Consider the following 21,263-nt stretch of genomic DNA (forward strand, 5'->3'; position numbering starts at 1 on the left):
CAGCATAGCAATATTTCAGATTTAACATCTCTATTGATCTACATTTGTTAACATACTTAGTCTTTGATCAAAAAATCTAGTCATCCCTTTAGAATTAGTACTATTTATTTGCAAAGTTTGATATTACTTGAAGCAAAATTTTATTTTCTGGATTTAAAAAAAAAATAATTCTTTTGGTTATTAATACCTTAAAAACTGGCACGGTTAATGCTTTTATGTTGTTTTAACAAAACTGAGCTCTGATGATTATAATATCGTAGAAACTTATGGATTGACTTCCATTCTATCTAAGTGTCATTTATTTGAAAGTAGTTATGAAAGTACTGAATTGATTTGGTGCATTTATAGTGATTACTTCTCAATTAACTGTAGCAAATATTTTTAATACAGCTGTCTGTTAAGAAAGATGGCCTCATCATAGGAGGAATATCATACTATATATAATACTCCTTTCAATCTGCAGCAGAAAAGTTGGTTCTTTTGTTGGGGGGGACTACAGTGCATTAATGATAAGTCTGGTAGGCAGATTCAGTCTTAAAAGCTTCTCATGGAAAATGAGAACAAAGAAAGATGGTATTTCATCAGCCATCTGCCAGTTGGCATGTCAACAGTATTTTTATATAGGTGAGATTTCACACTGAAGAAGCCTTCCAATAGCATTTCTCACCAGGGCTGTGTTATGGTGGATGCAATTTGAAAATTTATGTAGTTAGAACTATTTCTCACTCCTCAGTTACTGTGATGATCACCTGGAACTACACTTTCTAATGGATGTTGCTTTCTTAAACTTATTTTGATGCCTACAGAATAGAAAACCAAAGTACGACATGAAACCTTTGACAAGAGGTTTAACAATATTTAATGCCTTAATTCAAAATAGTATGCATATACTGTTGTGAGCCAAGCTATGAGTAGTTAGAACCTGTGGTAAACTTTATAATAAGAAAGCTATTAAAGCCCCAATAATGTGTTGTATATAAAGTGATGCAATGATGCACTGCTGAGCATGTAAAATACCTTAAAGCAAAAGATACTGAGTTCATTGTTTTGTTAACTTGACAACAGCTTAAATGTCAGCATGAGGTTATTTCATTCCTAATTGTTTTTCCAAAAAGCATAAGGGGGCTAATCTATGTTTATTATAATTGTGATAGAGGGCTATACACAACTTTGTTGCCACAGTGGCATTATGTGTTTAGCCTTATTCTCCAACCACCTGAAAAAGACAGGAAAATATATTGAATTATGCTTCCTCTTAATTATGAAATCTGTTATTACTTTTGCGGTCGGGAGCAAATTCTATCGATGGGGTTTAAAAGGTCCAACAGCATTAAGTACTTATCTAAAAAATCTGACCTTTTCATGCCGCTCTAAGAGAAATTAATTAAAGGTGTGCATTAAGGAAATATGCTATCCTGAATAATAACAGTAATGCAATATGGAAGTCTCCTTTGCTGGCATCTGATCAGTTCATATTAGAAATATCCAGTAAAACTTCATGGCTTAGTAGACTGCTTATCAGTACTTTCCTGATTTTTGGCTTGGTGCTGTGGTATGAATGGGTCACTGTTCAGCACTGCCATGGTAACAAATGGTTTGACTGTGATTCAGGGTGGACATAATCAGTTCAGCTTTGTACCTGCTCATTCTTTTTTCTGTTCCTCTATTGACAAGCAAAGGTAGTGTTACAGGACAAGTGCCAGACCAGAGGAGATACCTACTGCAGAGGTGATTGTCTGTAAGACCACCACTTTGTAGTTTGTTGAGAAAGTGTGTTCCAGTTTATCAAACAGCATTTATTAGGAATGCAAATTGACAGATTTAAATGCACAATTAATCATGTAAACTTATATCACCAAGGAATCACTATTAAATAAAAGCATGATTGTTTTCAGAGACTCTTCCAGGATCCAAAGTACACTGAGCAATTGTAACTTTATCATAATTTTAAATATATGAAGTTGAACGACTCATCTTATGTATTATTACAGCCTTATGAAATTTGGGCATAGTAGTGTATAAAGATAATGTACATTGCTTATTCTGAGTGTCCTATTGTATTAATCTTTGTATAGCTCATCCCTTAGCAATAAATCTGAGGGAGTCAATCCTCATTCTCCTTCCAGTCCAAAATGTTTCTTCTAACTTCTTTAAAAACAAAACCAAACAAAACAATCCCATACCTTTCTTCTAAAAAAAAAACTTTCATAAAGGCTTTAGGCTTTTTCTAAAATAAGTATGGTGATAGTTTAATCATAAAAGCACTTTATGTAATGCTAATACATTTTTATGATTTTAATTTTTTAATGTGTTGTCTTCTCTCTAGAACTAACACATAAATACTGCATCTATCCCATGGTGAGCTACTGAACTAGCATTAACATTGCAGGTTTCTTTTGGTTCTCCAATTCCTAAATTCTTTAACTATTGCACATATGGGTTTAAACAAAGAAAAATACAGAATACTTTTGGTTGAGCACCATTTAGTACAATAAAAAGAATTAATGATCAAGTCATCTGAGAAATTGGTTAAGCTTAATTTTCAGAAATGCAGGTTATTTTGCAGGAACGTATAAATGACAACACCAATTCAAGTGGTATAAAGTATTCTGCTCACTGAAATGCTAAACTTTATTTACACAGCTTTCTATGAAATATTACTAAAGAATTGGTGGTATGTAAACAACGGTACATGCAATTTGATCCCTTTACTAAGAAAAATAAGTTTACAGTTCTGTTAAATAAAGACCAAATGCTATTATATACAGTCTGCTAACTGAAAGGCTTTGTGAGACATTCAGGTCTAATTTTAATACTTTCCAAATAAATACCAAATAATGCAACATTTACAAATAGCACACCAGCAGTATTTTCATGGTAATCATTTTACAAATCAGAATTTAGTATTTCAATTAAGCAAATGAGTAGCAGCTCCTTCATAAATATTAAGGCATGTCACATAGCATCAAAATGGAACCGATGAGCCTCCTGTCGCTTCTCTCTGTCATCTGCTTTCTGAAAAATAATAATAAAAAAAAAACCACTTTGTGGGATCTAGAGCAATACTGTTACAGGAATGAGTTGTCAAATGTCAGAGAATGGTTGATTTTTTTCCAAGTCACTCATTTGACAAAAGGCAAAAAGCCCAAATAATTAGCTTTTAAATTATGTCAGTTTGAAATAGCAATAATCTACTAAAAATTGGCTTCTGCTGGTAATGCTCAGCTGTTTTAGTATTTGTGACCCATTATTTTCTATTATTTCTAATAATGCTTTTTTAAAAAGGAGTATTTAAAAATGAATGTTTCCTAGTATGCATTTATTTAGTCTGCATTATAAATACGAAATGAAATTATGCTGGATTAATGGTAAATGTCATCTATGTTACACTTAAAATGAGATTCTTTTTAAAAAACTCTGTTAAACACAAATTTAGACAAAGATGGTAGTTCCACCATCAATTAACAGCACCAAGTAGGCTAAAAATGTTCCGTGTTTTTGTTTGTATTGCAAAGAAGTAAGGGAGGATGCATTTCCCTGCTTATTTATGCAGAACACACATTGATTTGCTGAAAGAGTAGTTTGGATGGTGCTTGGAAAAAAGCAGCATATTTAAATTGTACCTATGATCCATGTAATGTGTAAAAACTTGTCGTCTCCCACAAGCCTCCTCTTGTGTTCTAAAGCAGTACCAGAGCATGAAAGCACTTATTAAAGGATTTTTGAACACAGTGTGAACTTTTCTAGAAAACAGTCTTTTTGTCATGACAGACAGTATGTGTAAATCCTAGCATAAGATAATTTAGCAAAGATTTAAATGATTTTTAGCTTGCTTATACCTAACTTTTTTTTTTTTTTAATGAGTAAAAAGAAGAAAAGCCTTTAGAGTATGCTGTTGTGTGGGCATTCAGATTTGTATCTCAGTTGATAAATATACATAACAATGTATGAAATCGGTAGAAATCGGTGCATGTGCTCTGCCATGAAAGTTTCTCATCTGCTTTGGCTCAAGGCCAAAGATTTCCTCATCTCACAATGTTTATGTATGATAGCAACTCCATTGGATTAACTATGGATTTTACTGCATTTTGTGGCAGCAGCAGAGCTGTCAGTGAAGTTTAAGATATATCAGTCTGGCTTTCTGACAGAGACTTTATCAATGTCAGTAGTATTTTTAATGTCAAAAATGGGGTGGGAAGAAGGGAGTGGCATACTCTTTCCTACATTGAAATGCTTGTCACATTCCACAAAATTTTATAGTCTCACTTAGAAAGCAATTTTCACTCCATTTCTTGTATGCTTCCTGAAAAAATTACTACTTCAAATTTGACAGTAACTGATACTCTGATGAATCCATCAAAACTTCTCTAGCAGTAGTATCAATGTGTAGTGTTCACATGACTAGCCCCCTCAAGACCACAAAGCAAGTTATAAAAAATCAGAATAGAGGAATATCGAGGTCCTTAGCTAATGTAGCAGACTATACTTGTAAGATGAATAATGGTGTACATTCTTCCTCAACTTCTCTTTCATTTCATGTATCAAACCTAAAAACTAGTAACTGAGATTTGAAAGCTTTTTTTTTTTTTTTTTAAAATGGATCCAAAATTTCTAAGGCATGACAGAGCAACATACTATTCCTACAGTTATTTAAACAATAAAATACTTGGCTAGCAGACAAGTGTATAAGAACTATTGTAGACTAAGAGCTCCTATTACTACTTATCTGCAGAGGTCAAAGTACATGGTTTATTTTAACTGCTGAATAAAACACTGCAGCTTACAGACAGATATATCCTCTGGGGGAAAAGAAGAGATTGTAACTGCCAGTACATTTCCCCTTCCTTTCTTTGTTATAGGTACTCTAGAGGTCTGTAAGGGAAAACAGCGTTTAGGCAGAACAGTATTTTTATGAGAGGATTACTGAAAGAGGCAGTAAACCAAGAACAAGCTTAGAAACAAAGAACTTTGGAGTTTAACTCCCAGTCATGTCTGTGATGCACAATCCAGCCTTGGTCAAGATTCTTATTTGTTCTGTACCTCAACTGTTTATTCTAAAAATTGGGAAGGTAAAAATCAATAGGAAGGCATTGAAAAAATTACAGGAATTGACAAATGTTTATACAGTAGTCTGAAAATACACACAATTTATCCAAATATTTGTGCCTATTTTGAGCAAGATGCAGTGGCTGGAAATGAGTTTATAATATAGCCAATACACCACTTCATTCACACATACCTAATGGGGTTTAAAATGGCTCAGAAAGCACTCACTCTGGGCTGAGTGCTTCTTTACATTCCAATACATGAATTATTATATGAAGAACTGTTTTAAATGTTGACATTAAATCTCTGTTTTTCCAGGTGGAATTATACATAGTTAATCCTTCCCCAACTCAAAGTCCAAGTATTTTTTCTGCTACTCTTGTTGCTTAAGGTGTGTGGCAGACAGCGCACAGTGCAGTCCAGCCAGTGCATAATCCTAGCTAGCAGTTAGCAATGCTCTCTAGGTACAGTATGACATGCTAAGGACAGTCATTGTAAACTTTGTATTTCTTTGCCTTTGTGTGTTTTATTCTCATCTTACTATTATTTGGAGACTGTATCTAACATTTTGAAGAGTGAAGACTGACAGACAACATTTAAATATGAAGCATGTGCAAAGACTATCTGAATGTTTAACAAGGTCATTTTATTTCCACAAGCACAAAATAACAAACAGTTCTACCATGTCAAAATGTGCAGTAATTTTATTTGACAGCTAAGATTATGGTTTGGGTATGTAGTAGCATTTATTGGCAATCCTGCCAGTTGGATATGATTGTGAACTGAGCATAGTTAAGAAAAATGGGAACGCATTTCTTTTGTGACATGAAAGGCGCCTTTCAAAATGCTTCTTCAAATCAATGGATTTCTATACACTGCATGTATAATTCAGACACACAGAGCAAAGCAGCCAATATGCACATGATTGACTCCCTATACAGTCTTGAATGCTAATGTCAGTGCAATCAGCAAAGATAGATACAGAAAAAGAGACATTTTCCTTATTTTTAGATTACCAGCAGAACTCAAGGTAAGTAAACTGAATTTATGTTCTATATTCCAAAACAGTACTCCTTAAAACTCTGCAAAATAGAAAGCTTAGTTATGAAACAAAACTGTCTCATTTAGTTGGGAATAACTGCTTAATGGCAAAAGCTTATCCATGTTGCTCTTCATTTCCCTTTTTAAGTATCTTAGAGCTTAAATAAAAACAATGCCAATTTTTAAGCTTGCAGTAAATACTGAATTAATAATAAACAACTTTTGGGAATTAATGCAGTCTATGTCAGAAATTATACTGCAGAAAACTATGCAAAAAGCCCCCAATGTACAAGACTGTAAAATACTAGGAAGTGTTAAATAGTATAGAAAATATAGAAAAGAATCTAGTTAATTAAGCTTACCTTTTCTTGCCAGTGTAATATGCCAATTATTGCCAGGATGAAAACGCAGACACCAATTAAGGCTATAGCTGTTAGCAGCACAATGTTACTTGGGGTCAGATACAGCTTGGCACTCCAGCTATATAGAGTGAAAATCCAAGGAAACATTAATACCCTTCATTAGGAAGCAGAAAACAGATTTAACTGAAAAGAATCTGCTAGTGTAAGACAGGTAACATCTTGCTCTACAGAAATTAGTGGCTATACTTAGAGACTGAAGCTTAATGGCGTTTACTTGGAAATATATGGCTTAATATAATCATTTTCAGGTAATGCCATGTCTGAATTCAGTTTCTGTTTAACTTCCCAGGAATGCTATGGATATCCTCAGGGACTGACTTTTCTCATTAGGAGATTTATCTCTTGCCCCTACCCAGGACAAAGTAAAATGCGTAAGAAAACCTTCCACAAAACTGCCTGGGGCTTGGAGAGATGGAGAAGCAGGGTGAAATAAGCCTGTAAGATAGATTGTTTCCTTCACATGAGAAGCTCCTCTTGGACAGGGTCATGGGGTCCAGCTGGTTAGGCATCTCTCAGTCTGAAGTTTACCCAGAGACAACTGGAGTTGTAGACAACATAACCAGTTGATTATGGCAGGAGAATGCTGGAGAGCAACAAAATTAAGCATTTTAAGGGCTTCTGAAAGACATCCCTCAAAAGCTGTGGGGTCCTGAGGCTCAGTTAACACCTTTTCTGTACTACAGGCTTCCTATCATGGGAAAGCTGTCAGTAGAAGTCTCTATGCTGAGGCAGCACTGAGGCCTCTCAGGAAACAACATACCTATGTAAAAAACGTTATAAACTTAAGAAGTGTTTATTATGAAATCTGATTTCTTCTGGGGATTCTATCCTCTGCTACTCTACAGTGTCCATAAACTTACTTTATAGGAAAGCAAAAATAGTTTAAGTGTAAGATGACAGGAAAGTTTTTGTATAACATGTACCTTTAAATACCTCAAGACTATAACTAAGTTTTCTTCATCTGGCAGATGTTATTCCTGTGGTTGTTAATTAGCAACTCAAGCAGCACATCACTTCTCAAGTGTTATTTGTCCTATAGTAAAATTAACTGCTGAAACTGATGTCAGAATTAATTTCTGCATGATAAATGCAACTGACCTCACTAGTAGATCAAGCGGCAAAAAGCAGCTGGAATATGTGACTAATGTTTTCTCTAATAGCAAAGAGAGAAACATGCTCTCTTTCTGGGATAAATATTTTAATTACAAAGTGAATTCAGTGTTCAAGCTCTTGTGTAACCAACCCATTCACCTTTACTTAAAGAAAAACATTCATACCTGTAGCAACAGATACTGTGTGCAGAAGGGCTGGACTAAAGTTTTTATATGCAACTAGACAGAAATTGCATGTTTGGTGAAACAAAAATGCTTGCTTCATTCATTACCATGCTTGCAATTTGTCAAAAAGAATGTTGGTAAATCTAGCAAATATGTTATTATTTAAAGGAGTTGAGCTGGTAATACATTTTGATCATTTGTATGAGCTGGTAATACATTTTGATTGTTTATGGGCGCTATCTAAGAGTCCACATAAATACTTGAGAAGTATTCTACCTATTTACAGAAGCAACTACATCTATAGAACTGAACTCCCTCCATTGTTCTAAGATTTACTTTCTATACAAGTGACTATTTTTTAACCTACACATAATGCCCAATTTAAACTCTGTATTAATGTTATTTTGTGAAGTGCAAATCAAAATTATGAAGTTACCTTCGAGGAACATTATGAGGATAGGGGATGACTATAAGCTGGGAGTTTGGTATGATAGCTGTCCATTCTTGTTTTCTTACGGACTGAAAGAAAAACAAAGGCTATGTCAATTCCTAACAAACCAACATACTTAAAAGAATTTTCTGTTGAAACATACAAAAGGCAAAACAAAAAAACAGTTGCTTTTAAAAGATTTTAAATACGATTATTGCCTTACGTTTGTATAAACCTTTTATTCTGAAAGATCCGAAGTGCTTTAAAAAAAAACCCCAAAAGCAAAAAGCAAAATAACTATTGCTGACATGAAACACAGCATCTGCTTGAAAAGTACAAAGCAATGACATAATAGGGAAAGAAGAAAAGAACCAATTCTACAAAGGAGGCAGGCAAAGCAATTATCCAAATCAGAATTTGGCCTGTATGCTAATTCGAATACCTCACTTTAAAAAGTAGTACCATCAGATCTTTAAAGACTGAAAATGGTTAGGATCCTGCTTTTATGTTTCATATGGTTACATAATCACGGTAATCTCCACCTCCCATTATACTGATCATGGTTTTATCACTGAGGCAGAAAGGATTATGTGAACTTACAGGCTGGCCAGACCAACACCAGGAAAGCTTACAGCCGAGACCGTAATAATTTGACTCTCAGATCTAATACACATTTACCATATAAACAAGCACTATACACCTGTGCTAACATTATCTTAGTGTTAATTTCAGAACTTATTCCCCCCCCCCCCCCCCCAAAAAAAAAAAAAAAGGCATACAAGGTTCTTCCTGGGAAACTTTTCCGTATACAAACTTCTTTGACAGTCTTAGTTCGGGGGCGGGGGGGGAGAGTGTCCCTAGCAGTATTTCCATCCAAACTCTACTAGAAAAGGTAACACCATAAATATTAGCTTGACAATCTTAAATCTCAACTAACCTTTTCTCCTAAAGGACGAGGAATGCCAACATACAAATGGTCGAGGAAATTAGCACTGCGTCCCAAGCCTAGCACGTTGTATGGCAACTGGAGAGCAAAATGTGCTGACTGGCTAAGCTGTCCAGCTGAAATAAAATTAGAAAAGAAGCCCAAGTAGGTATTTTGGAGGGGGGGGAAAAAAAAAAAAGAGAGAGAACAACCCCAAAACTGGCAACTTTCTACACAAATACACATTTCAGAGTCAGTAAGAAAAATGTTTAAAAAATTTTAACCAACTGCATGATTATTTAATTCTTAAAGTCTTAAAGTCTCAATCCCACATTTCCAAACTACTTGTGGGCACTCACTCGGAGAATAGCTTAAATGCTTTAGATTTCTAGGTAAGATGATTCTTTTGAGCACCATTTCTATGTTAAACTGAATCTCTACTATTTGTTACAAGTTAAGAAGAAATCGGCTATCCACATTTATTTTCATACAAGTAGTGCCAAGTCTTTTGCCCCACTGATTTACAAGCTCAGCCTCAACATGGGAAGGTTCACTTTAATTCTTATTAGAGTTGATCAGTAACTACTGTTTTTTCTTGTGTCACAGAATTAGCTAAGTAAATTCTCATGAACAAATTTCTCAAATATTAAATTGATTTAATGCAAACAGGATTACAGGGTTTGCAAGTTAGGCCCTAGTAAGACCATGTAATTATAAATAGTTAAAGGAGACACTGTAGGTGAAAAATAACAGTTTCCTGAAAAGGCAGTAGGAAAATGGACAAGTGTTGCAGTTATCAACAGCTTCACTAACATCCCATTTCCAAAGTATCCAATTATTCCATTTAAATAAAAACTTTGTAATCTTTTAATTTCTGGCAAATTGATTCAGCTCCTATATAGATTTTTTATTCATTCTCTAGAAAGCCTCTTAGTAAGTAATCTGGTTATACAGCAGGAATGATATCAGCACCTCATAAGCACCCCAGTGAATTCAGCCCTTCACCAGATTGATAGAAATGAGTTCAAGGGATACTTGACAACCACAAGTAGGTTTATGTGATCAATAGAAACAGTTTTTCACACAGATATGATGTAGTCAGTATTTTTTAAGTGTCAGATTTTTCTCTGCTTTGACACCTGACGGATTATGCCTGAAATTGGAAATTGTAAATTAAGCGACAAAACATAATAGCATGCGAATTAAAGAACATGAATTCACATTTTGTAATGAATTTACAGCCACTCGTTTCTAACTCTCCACACTTTCTTCCAAGGCTCCATTCTGAAAGTTAGTATTTTGCCTCAGACAACTGGCTGTTGGCCATACTAGTTGCACTGCATCTTGCACAGTTGCAGAGAACAGAGCAGAGGAAAAATCTCCCAAACGACAACCACCACAACTTCTCTGGCAAAGCCAAATACCCTTTCAAGAAAAACCAGAAACAAACTCTCATTATTGGCCTCTGGAGATAGCCACTAAGTGCAAGCATGCATTTGTCACTATACAGCAGCACTTACACCAAGGGACTACCAAGATGTGACACCTACTTTCAGAAGCAGCTCTTCAGCTTTTGTATCCTCTTATGGGGGACAAACTACTTTGTATATTGGATGATAATAATTTTGAACCCCTATTCAATACAATGATTACTTCATGGTCCTATTTTTCTGAACCTCCCCACCCTCCACCAGCTTTTTTAGGAAGAAGCTTGCCATATGCTGTCAGGCATGTTTTGAAACAGGCCTGTTTAATCATGAGGTAAATATCCTGTATTACTGTAGTTTCAGAGCTAAGGATAATTTTATTTAAAAAGGCAAGATAAATGTCACCTAAATACACTTAGATGAGATCTGAAAAATCAGCTTGATGCAGTTACCTTTTTATTAAGCTAAAATGCTATTATAGCAAAAAGAAACAGGAACAGTCTTCCTAAAGATGAGGTGTATTTTAGATTTACTTTTTCCCCATACAGAAACATGTAATGAGCAAGTAGACATGGAAATATTTAAATAGGATTTGTACTTTCAGTCCTCTGTTGTGAGGGCAAGGTGTACTGTGTACATTGTTAGGTGAACAACTAGATTATGGAATCTGTGGCAGAGAGCATTAGCTGAGCAGCTTTCCTCTTTAGGAACAGGTGTTTTTTTTTTTTTTCCAATAAGTTGAGATAACAGTATAAGACTTGAGTCTTGAGTCTGTCCCCACTTTGTCACTGACTTCCCTTACATGATCTTGTCTAAATTGCTCAATCTCCAAGTCTAAAAATTGAGTAATTCTCAAATTAGAGTAAGAACATAATATTTGAAAGCACTGCTTACCAATATAAAAGCAGCAAGGAACAAAGGTAGGTTTATTAAATTTGACTTTGTTATAAAAACAAACAAGGTATGTATTACTTGATCATGCTATAACATAATAAAGAATTTTCTTTAACAATTTGTTTCACTAATGCTGAATTCTGAAGGACTTTTCCCAAAAGAACAAGGTACTGCTGTAACATTTAACATTGAAAAACTGTTAGAATGACTTTTGAGTGAAATATTTAGGATTATGAGGAGACTGCAACTGAGATCTTCCTTTTTTCTTTCATCATACAAATAAAATGAATGTCAACTAAATTAAAGGAAATAAAAGAAAATGTCATACACGGTGTGCAGTCAGCCTTAAAGAGGTTAAAGAGTCAGATACTGCAGCTAGAATTCTTAAAAAGCATTGGATAATTTCATGGCTAGTAACACTGGTTCTTATGCCTACTAACATAAGGATAATGAAATCTTACTCTTCAGGATGTAAATAGATCATTTGCAAAGATCAGAAAGGAATGTTTTCTTCTACATAGTAGGCAGAAAATGTGCATATACCTTTTTTTAATTTGCCTTTAAAATTGCAAGATATTAGCTAAGCAGGATGATAACATATAGAAGGTTCTAGTTTACTTTAAAGCTGGATACAAATATGAAATCTTTGAGACTATTTATTGCTTTACTCCCCCTACATCTATCATAAATTCTATATGAGTAACCATCAAACTCTAATGTTCCACTTAGAATTGCAAATAAGTAATTAAGAATGACAAGTGTTTATCTGAGAAACATAAAAACCCTGAACAAAGATTAAAAATAAAAAGTTACAGAGAGTACTGTCAACAGTTTATTGTCATATTTGAAGTTCTCAGTCACCGGTAATTAATTTACTTATGAAAATACTTCAAATTTAATTTAAATAGCAACTCTAGCTATTTGCCCTGATGTAAAACTATTGTGAACAGTTTTCTACTTGTTCCACAAATATTTGAAAATACCATTCCATCTTCAAGAGGAAAATGGGATTTATTTCTTGTACTAAGATTGTTCTTTTTGAAGTCTCTGCAAGCAAGATGGAAAAAGTGGCTGTTGCTTCACAGTTTGTTTCACTTCATCAGTAGAACTGTTCCTATAAACAAGAATTAAAAAAACTTCTCCTGTCCATGCTGTACTTTATCACATTTTAATACTACTTCTAAGACTATTCAACACTATGTCTTTTGCCTCATGCTTCTTTTCAAAAAAGTTATTTGGAAGCACCCACATATCATGGGCTATGGTATTGGTACAGGTGTTAGTGTTTGTATTTTTGTTTTAAATCATAAGTCACTAAGTTTATTGCTTCAAAAACCTTGGGCAGAGTAAAAAACCTCAACATTTTAAGACATGGTTTTCAGTGGTTTCAGCCTGTCAAGAGACCAAATCTTTAAGAATTAGCTAATTAAGTTGGGCAGCCAAACCTTAGAAAATTTTGCAAAGTTTGATATTCAGAAATCATTCTGAACATCTCTGAATCAATCTCCTTATTTTTGAAGTCTGGCATATAAAATTTGAAGCAATACATATCATTAACCTTTTGAAAGTCTTGTCTGAAAAACAAAATGATGTGTTGTCTGACACATAAAGTACTTGTTCTTCTATATCTGAATTAAGGCATTTCCCTTGTTTCTGTTATACTGATGTAAACTTGCTGAAAGCTTAAGAGTAGCCCACTCTGCCCTGGGTTAAATTGTAATGTCCTTAACAGCTTATTTCAGGCAGCATAAGTGCTTAAATGGAGCCAATTTAACTTTATGAAGGGAAGATGACTGCATTTACGTGTAGGAGCAATGCTTTCTATTTTATCTGTCCTGGTTTCAGCTGGGATAGAGTTAATTTTCCTCTCAGTAGCTGGTACAGTTTTGGATTTAGTGTGAGAATAATGTTGATAACACACTGATGTTTTAGTTGTTGCCAAGTAGGGCTTATCCCAAGTGAAGGATTTTTTGGTTTCCCATGCTCTGCCAGCAAGCAGGTGCATAAGAAGCTGGGAGGGAGCATGGGCAGGACAGCTGACCACAGCTAGCCAAAGGGCTATTCCAGACCATAGGACATCATGCTCGGTATATAAACTGGGGGGAGTTGGCCGGGAGGGGCATATCACTGCTCAGGCATCGGTCAGCGGGTGGTGAGCAACTGCATTGTGCATCACTTGTCTTTTCTAGGGTTTTATTTTTATTATATTCCTTTTCATCACTATTGTTACTATTATAGTATTTTATTATTATTATTTGTTAGTATTACATTTTATTTTATGTTAGTTATTAAATCATTCTTATCTCAACCCACGAGTTTTACTCCCCCCCCCCGATTCTCCTCCCCACCCTCCTGGGAGTGGAGGGAGTGAGTGAGTGGCTGCACTGTGCCTAGTTGCTTGCTGGGGTTAAACCATGGCAGTTTCTTTAAACAGAACTGATAATGTGTGATACTGGATTTATGAACAGTCTAGTTGAACCTGCATAGATTCACAACAAGGAATTTGTTCAGTCAGTTTAAATAAGCTTATTTTGTGGAATAATAGAGCAGAACACACAAGATCACTACACAGGAGTTGAAAGACTAATGGAAACTCCGATTTCAAACTTGTGGTCTCCTGAAGTGCCATTCTTTTAATTTTTATTACGCTTTTCTTGACAAAATATCATTTGCAATTAAGTAGTCCATTAAAGCCATTCAGATTAATTCAAAACACAGTAATAATATTTAGGCTTTCAAAAGTTCCCCAAACTCAATATATTAGACGACTGAATAGCTAAATGTATTTTCATAAATAAAAATGTTATGTCATTATTTCTTCCAGTTGCTATATTTTCCTCTAAATTACAAAATGATGCATTTATCAGAAGCTTTAATATATTCACCAAAATAGTAACTGAAGATAATTGTGAAGTGTGAATCCACTTGTCAAAAAAAACCCAAAACACCAAAATCTGTTAGATTTAGAAAATATAACAAGGAGTTGCTTTGTTTTAGACATACATTATTTGTACCTGTTGACAATGAAGGCAGCTTTTCTGGTAAAAACCAGTTCATTGTGTAAAACCTAGTATCTGAGTTTTAGCCTCTAGTCTCAGACTTGCATCTAAATTCTTCTGTACCATCATCTACCTTACTGTTGAGGTCAACACATGAATGACTGCCTTTTTTTTTTTTTTTATAGAAGAGATACACATATGCATCCTAGAAAAACTGAAAATTATTCCAAAAAACTACATGCAGAAGTTGCATTAATTGCTGCATAGCTGTGAACAACATGCATGCAACAGCTGGAATAAGACAAAGCCAAGATCTTTACCTAACTTCAAGAGTTAGGTAAAAATCACAGTGAACATGCGTCACTTAAGCTGCATAGTTGAAACACTACAGTGATATTTACTTTACAGCCATTATCAGTATTGTGCTACATTGCACACCGAAGTGTTTCCCCATCTTTTGAAGCTGGCAGCTCCTTATTTTATTTGAAAATATGCCAGAACCACTTACTGCAAAAGAAAGAGAAAAAATAACTGATAGTTATGAAATACCTGTGTAATATGCATAAGAATTTACAAAGCAGCTTTCGGAAAAAAAAACCCAAAAAGAAACCCAACAACTCCAAATCTGAAAGCTTTTTAGAAAGTTGGAGAATTTGATTTCCTTGGCTTTAGTTGAAAGCTTTACTTCAGTTACTTTATTGCTGCCTTTGGAGTTGTAGGTCACTGGTTAGAAAAAAAAAATTGCAGTGGAGAAAGAGCTCTTTTTCTACTTAAAATTATGCAATGGTAACTTCAGCTTTCTAAGGGCTGAGGATGCCTTCCTTTTCTGACTTAGCTGTTTGCTTCTTTTCATTAGTCCAAACATCAGGAAACTCTAGATTAATGCAGTACACAACTTCACCTCTCAACTTTTTCTGCAGTTCCAGAAATAACTGGGGAAAGTGGATTGAAAGTGCACACTTGCAACTTTGATACCTATTACTTGCAGTGCTGCTAACACTTGTGATACTTCTTCTGAAAGCCCGAACTCCAAATCTGATGCATTTATATAAGCATATGTGTCTTCATTAAGAATAACTTTACATCATAAAATTATAGAAGTAAAACTAGAAATTCTTTAAAGAGACCCAACCAATGAAATTATCATAGTCCTGATATTCCAACCCTTTGCACAAGGGAAAGTTGTCTAATTTGTAATGCCTAAATATGTGAAGTTTGGTAATATTGCATGCAATATTACAAGTTCAAATAAGTTTTCTAAACAAAAGAGAGTTATATAGAAAAACATACTAGCAGGGTATTCCCACCTATAGCAACCAGAAAATCCCTTGTAACAGAATCCAGCTATTCAATTATTAAATTATTCCAGCTTGTTCCATGAATACACTCTTCTTTCTATGTAGTGGAATTCTACATAATGAATCCTGCAATGTCAAATGGCTACTGACATTAAGCTTATTTTCCTTTTGTCTGGTACATATTGCAATGTTTATGTTTAAATTCATTACTATAATAGCTGCTAGACATTTGTGTTCACCTCACAATCCAATTTAGTTAAACAGCATGAGAACTCAATGCAACAACAGGGAAGAGTAAGCAGATTTCAGAAAACCAGAAGGGCACGACTTAACAGCCTGTGAAAGGTCATTCTGCCATGGAAGGTTTAAAACAAAACAAAACCAAACCAGCAAAATGATTGAGCTCTGAAATGAGAATTGCAAAGGCTATCAGTCCATGCAGCTTCAGTCACACAGATGCTTAAACAAATTATGACTTGATCCATATGAGCAATTCAATGAATCTATTCATATGATAATATTATGCCTATGTATAGATATTGATCCTTGAGTAAACCTTAAACATTTATTGTTCTGTTATTCCTGGCCCACAAGATTAGTATTTTTGGTAGGTACAAACTGCAACTTTGACCCTATTTATTTCAAACTCTAAGTCTACTGACATATTTTTACTTTAAGAGAGAAAACTAAGACATCCATAGAACAGGCTGAAATATGGAAGATATTCTCCCATTTTAAGTGGAAGTGAAAACATGAAACTATACATCAACCTGAAGCTCTAGCCAGGTTGGGCCTGGCTTGCACAATCACAAGGGTTCATCTGGTACATACAAGACGTGGTACATCAAAAAAGAAGAAAAAAAAATTTGGGGTGTGCCACACACTGTACAGAATAACAAGCCCTCCCTCCCCCATAGGTGTTCTTATCACAAAAATGGCAAGAGGGAGCTGCAAGCCTTTTTGCCTCAGCTGTCTGGCTGGTCAACACACTAAGGACTCAGCCAGTACTGCTGCATTTATGGCAATGCATAGCTACCAGTCTTATCCTTCTGTCTGCAGACAGGCAGACTTCAAGGCCAGAAATTCGTACAAAGGAGAGAAAGAAAAAGGTATCTGAGGGTTCAGATGTTACACAGAAGAGGGAGAAAGCAAGCAGGAAGACAAAAATTGGGTTGTAGGTGAAAGGGGAAGGGCTATCAGAAGGAAAAACGGAGTAAAAAGATGCTGATGGCTAAAGGCAGCCTGATGTTCATAGTATGAAGTCCCTACAGGACTACACAGTCATTTGACTTGTTCAGCCCTTGACCAGGCAACATTGCAATAACAAATTTAAAATGCCTGTCTTGTGCTGGTGCTACAATATGAAACTGTCCTTGTGCAGTTTCTGAAAACATTTCAGTAAATTAACAGCTGCTCCATATTAAATTTAAAGTATCTGATCACATTTATGTTGTTCTGGGTCCACAAGGACATTAGTTCTAAGAAAATCAGTTTGTGTTACTGGTAATAAACAAAACCAAGCATATCAAGTAGGTAGCCTTCTCATGAAAACACAAAGGATCATTACTGGGACCTACTTCAGCTTGCAAAAATGACATGCCTGCATTTTAGCCACGGTCAGAACTGTTAACAAATAGAGCCATATAGTTGTAATTTGCAGTAATCTAACTAGCACCAGTCACTAAGCAAAATTCTATTCAAAACCAAAGAGATTTAGTAGGGCTACTATTTCATTATCAACAATGATTTTTCTAGGATGCTGAAGTTTAAACAAAAAAAAACACAACAAAAAACCAAGAAAGCCCAGCAGCTTGCATTTGGTTAGCTTTACTAAATTCACCTCATGTATCCTCCCCGCACCCCAAGAACACTTTTTATTTACTCTGTGCTCTACTTTAGATATAATACCCTAGTTATTATACTCTTAATTTATGCTATGCATTGTTGCCTACAGGATGCAACTGAAAAACACCATGTCAGAATAATACCAGAAATTTCTTAGAAGCCAATAAAAGCCTGGAAATTCAGATGTAGAGCTCAAAATCCAGGCTGACATTCATACCTAACTATGGGTTCTCCTTAAAAATAACATATGCAAAAGAAACGGGGAGTGGAAAAGGCAGATCACAGGGAATGGATGAGAAAGCATGATTTAAATTTGAGTTTGCGTACTTCTCCCAGATTTACACCTGGACCTGATCTGATCTCAAGCATAAAATTCTTTAAATATTTGAAGAAACTGTTGCAATTAAATTTCCTCTCAGAGACAGAAGGTCTGTGGAGATATTAACTGCAGATGTAAGACCCAGTACTTCTCCACTCTAATGCTCATTTTGGCAATTGCTATTCCTTGTAGCTAATTTAGCAGTATTTCTTGTTGGAAGATTACAAGTGAATTGAGCAATGTGGAAGTAAAAGCACAGAATATGCACTAATTATTATTCTGCTATCTTTTAACAACATCCTGGAATGTTAATAGGAGAGAGAATAATTCTAACAATGTTTAAAAAAAACCCCTTGTAATTATGCAAATTTCTTGTAGTTAAGGCTTGGCAGATCAAAGAACCTTAAAATGAATTAGATAAGGACAGCCGTATGTGCCTTTTTATTTTACTCTTTGCATGAATATTGCATACATGAAAGATACCATAATTCAGAACTAAAGACCTGCAGAATTAGGAAGATCAGAAGCAGAATGGTGGACATTTCTTTGAGTACTATATGATTTACTTTAGCCCAGGGCTGAAAGGATAACGTAAAGTGACTGGATAGTTTGGTTTCAGTGGTCCAGCCAATAACCATTCTCCTGCTAAGACCAGTGGTAAAGACAACAAATAGCATCAGCTGACTTGGGGAGCAGGGGGGAGGAATGTTGAGCATCGTTTTTATTAGAAAAAGAACTATGTTGTTACTCATGTTACTTCTTGGGAAAGAGATGAATTATTTTAAAAATATGATTACAAAATATCAGATTATCTCATTATTGCTTTCATACAATTAAAAGCTTCAGATATGGATTGTTCCATAATATTATATAAGGCATGCAAATAAGTTGATGAAAATTATTTTTAAAATGGTATATTGATGCCATACTTTTAAAAGCTTAATGTGGAAAAGATGTTTTGTAGGTTTATATGTGGCCTAAAAATGCCATGTGGGTTTGGTAGTGCCTACCAGTACACATATATAGAAGTGTTGCTTGAGGTATTTCTTGATAGTCAAATAGAATACAATTCTGATGTAACAGACTGTTTTTCAAGATAATAACCTGTAGGCCAGTAATTCTAGTTAGAACATTTACCTTATGTTACCAGTAGGACTTGTAAAAGAAGAAAGTTTAGCTAGAAACTTAATATAATAGCTTCAGAAAACGTGACTTAGGTTCTTGCAGGAATTATACAGACTCAAAAAAATCTATTAACATATTACAGTTGAGAAACTGATCAAAGACAATATTAGAAAATTCCATGTAGCAATACTGCTAGGGTCATAATGCACTTGGAATTCATTACTGTTATTTCATAATGCCAAAACAGAAAAGGAATTCATCATGATTGGACTCTGTTAGGTTTTTATTATTGTAAATACAGTAGCAGTGAAGATGAATGGTACTATAGCAGTATTAAATCATATTTGATAGCTGTTTCTTAAAGTAAATTGCAAAAACATTGCATTTCTAAAAGCACTGCCCCCCCCCCCAAAAAACCCCCAAACAACCAAACCCTAAAGATAATGTTTAAGAAAAATGTATTTGTTTTTGTTCTTGGAAGAGAGAACCAGAAAAAAAAAATTAAGAAAACGATACATGAAATAGCTTAAAATTTGGACCTAGCTTTATTCCCCACAGATATAAGGAATTTGTAAGCTATGTGCATTTTTCCATGACACAGAAGTCTGTAGCTGGAAGAACATCTTTATTTTGCCACTAGGTTATTTTATAAGCTTGCTTAAGTAGTAAGTGCCAAAGGGTCAAACATACACAAAACAACCCCATCTAAACTTGCATTTTCTCAAAGTGGGGTTTAGAATCAGTTTATACTGCTGTGAATTAACCTTTTAATAGATATTCTGCACTCAAGATCCCACAAATCCATTATGTTGTTATCTTCTGATTAAAATTATGTCAATTTATAAAAATAAAATTTACTTTAAAAAGCAGCATGTAATACATCAGATATGCCAAGTTTCAGTCCTCTACAGTTACTATCTATGACATCCCAAATATAAAATATTTTTAAGAATCTAATAATATAGATTCTGCTGTTAGACATGATTTTTTAAGTGCATTGTATGAGTTCACATAGAACATCAGATTTCTGAGATTGTGTTCATTACAAACAAGTTGCAAGAGTTAAAGACTTCCCTGACTACATGAACATTTAATCTAAATAAGTAGATCTAAGCAAAGGTTATGTTGGTTTTTTGATTTATAGCCATTTTATAGCACTTCCCTAAGGAAGAAAAAAGGGTCGGTTTCATGATTTTACTAATGTGTTTCTTTTCTTAGGCAAAACCCATCTTTTTTGTTACTTAGACAAACAGTTATGCATCAGTACTCCTGATTCTCCGATAATAAGACTGTGCATAAGTATCTATTCACAAGTCATAGGACCAAAGGAACTATGAATCTGTGTTTTTCATTAAGTTAGCTAATATTCATACAGGTGCACCAAATTTAGGCAGGCCTGAATTAAGTCCCAGTGAGCCTGAAGGAATAAATACATTACACTACTTTAAACCCACCTATTTCTTCATTTAGATGCATGTTCACCCAATGAATGCACTCAACTAACTTTTAGTGGCAGGCTGGAAAGAAATTTTGTAATATAGAAATTATAGTAATTTCCAGTAACTCTGACAGCAGCTCTCAGGAAGAAGCTTTATCAATAGGTTCATATTCCGAGAAGATAGGCCCAAAGAACACAGGGGCAGTGATGAACTGCAAGTAGCTTAGTTAACAGCATAGGGAGGGATTAGTGAACTCCAATCTTTATTACGTAAGTTTGTAAAAGTAAAAGAGTTTTTACTCTTTTCTAAGATAGGAAGTGCATTCCAAACTGTTTATACTTCTGTTGTTTTGAAAAACAAGTACTCATATATCTTTTAAAAAAAGGAATAGGTACAACAAAATTGCTTGTATTTTAACAGTGTATGTCTTAGTGGTATCCTATCAGAAACTCAACTCTAAAGCCAATATGCAACATGGAAGCAAAAAGAGGACAAAACCCCAAGATATCTGGTCATCAAGAAGAACAGAACAGAAACGGCACTCCAATGTGGATTTAAGTAATATGGATAACACAGTACGAATCTCTAGAAATCTGTCCTGAGGCAAAATACCTTCAAAAACAGGACAGAAGCTGTGAAACTAAGGATGTCTGTATTTGTATGAATATGAATCCCGCATGTCTTTGCAAGAAGCCCTACTTCCTGTATAGAACCTGCAGCGTCTTTTAGCCTCATCTATTTCCCCAAAAACCCTCCACAGTACACTAAACTTTTTT

The 21,263-nt window shown here is 34.8% G+C and overlaps 1 protein-coding gene across 2 annotated transcripts in view; it reads right to left on the bottom strand.

The window, feature by feature from the left end:
* Positions 1–843: 843 nt before the first annotated feature.
* Positions 844–21,263, bottom strand: part of ITFG1 (integrin alpha FG-GAP repeat containing 1) — a 94,106-nt gene continuing 73,686 nt past the window's right edge. For both annotated transcript variants that reach the window (XM_075040180.1, XM_075040179.1), the window contains 4 exons: positions 9,154–9,278; positions 8,223–8,305; positions 6,450–6,567; positions 844–3,015 (listed from right to left, as the gene is read on the bottom strand). In XM_075040180.1, the coding sequence (XP_074896281.1) occupies positions 2,956–3,015; positions 6,450–6,567; positions 8,223–8,305; positions 9,154–9,278 (386 nt within the window). In that variant the 3' untranslated portion in view covers positions 844–2,955. The remainder of the gene's footprint in view (positions 3,016–6,449; positions 6,568–8,222; positions 8,306–9,153; positions 9,279–21,263) is intronic.

Source organism: Buteo buteo, chromosome 11, assembly GCF_964188355.1.
Source record: "Buteo buteo chromosome 11, bButBut1.hap1.1, whole genome shotgun sequence".
NCBI classification, from domain to species: Eukaryota; Metazoa; Chordata; class Aves; order Accipitriformes; family Accipitridae; genus Buteo; species Buteo buteo.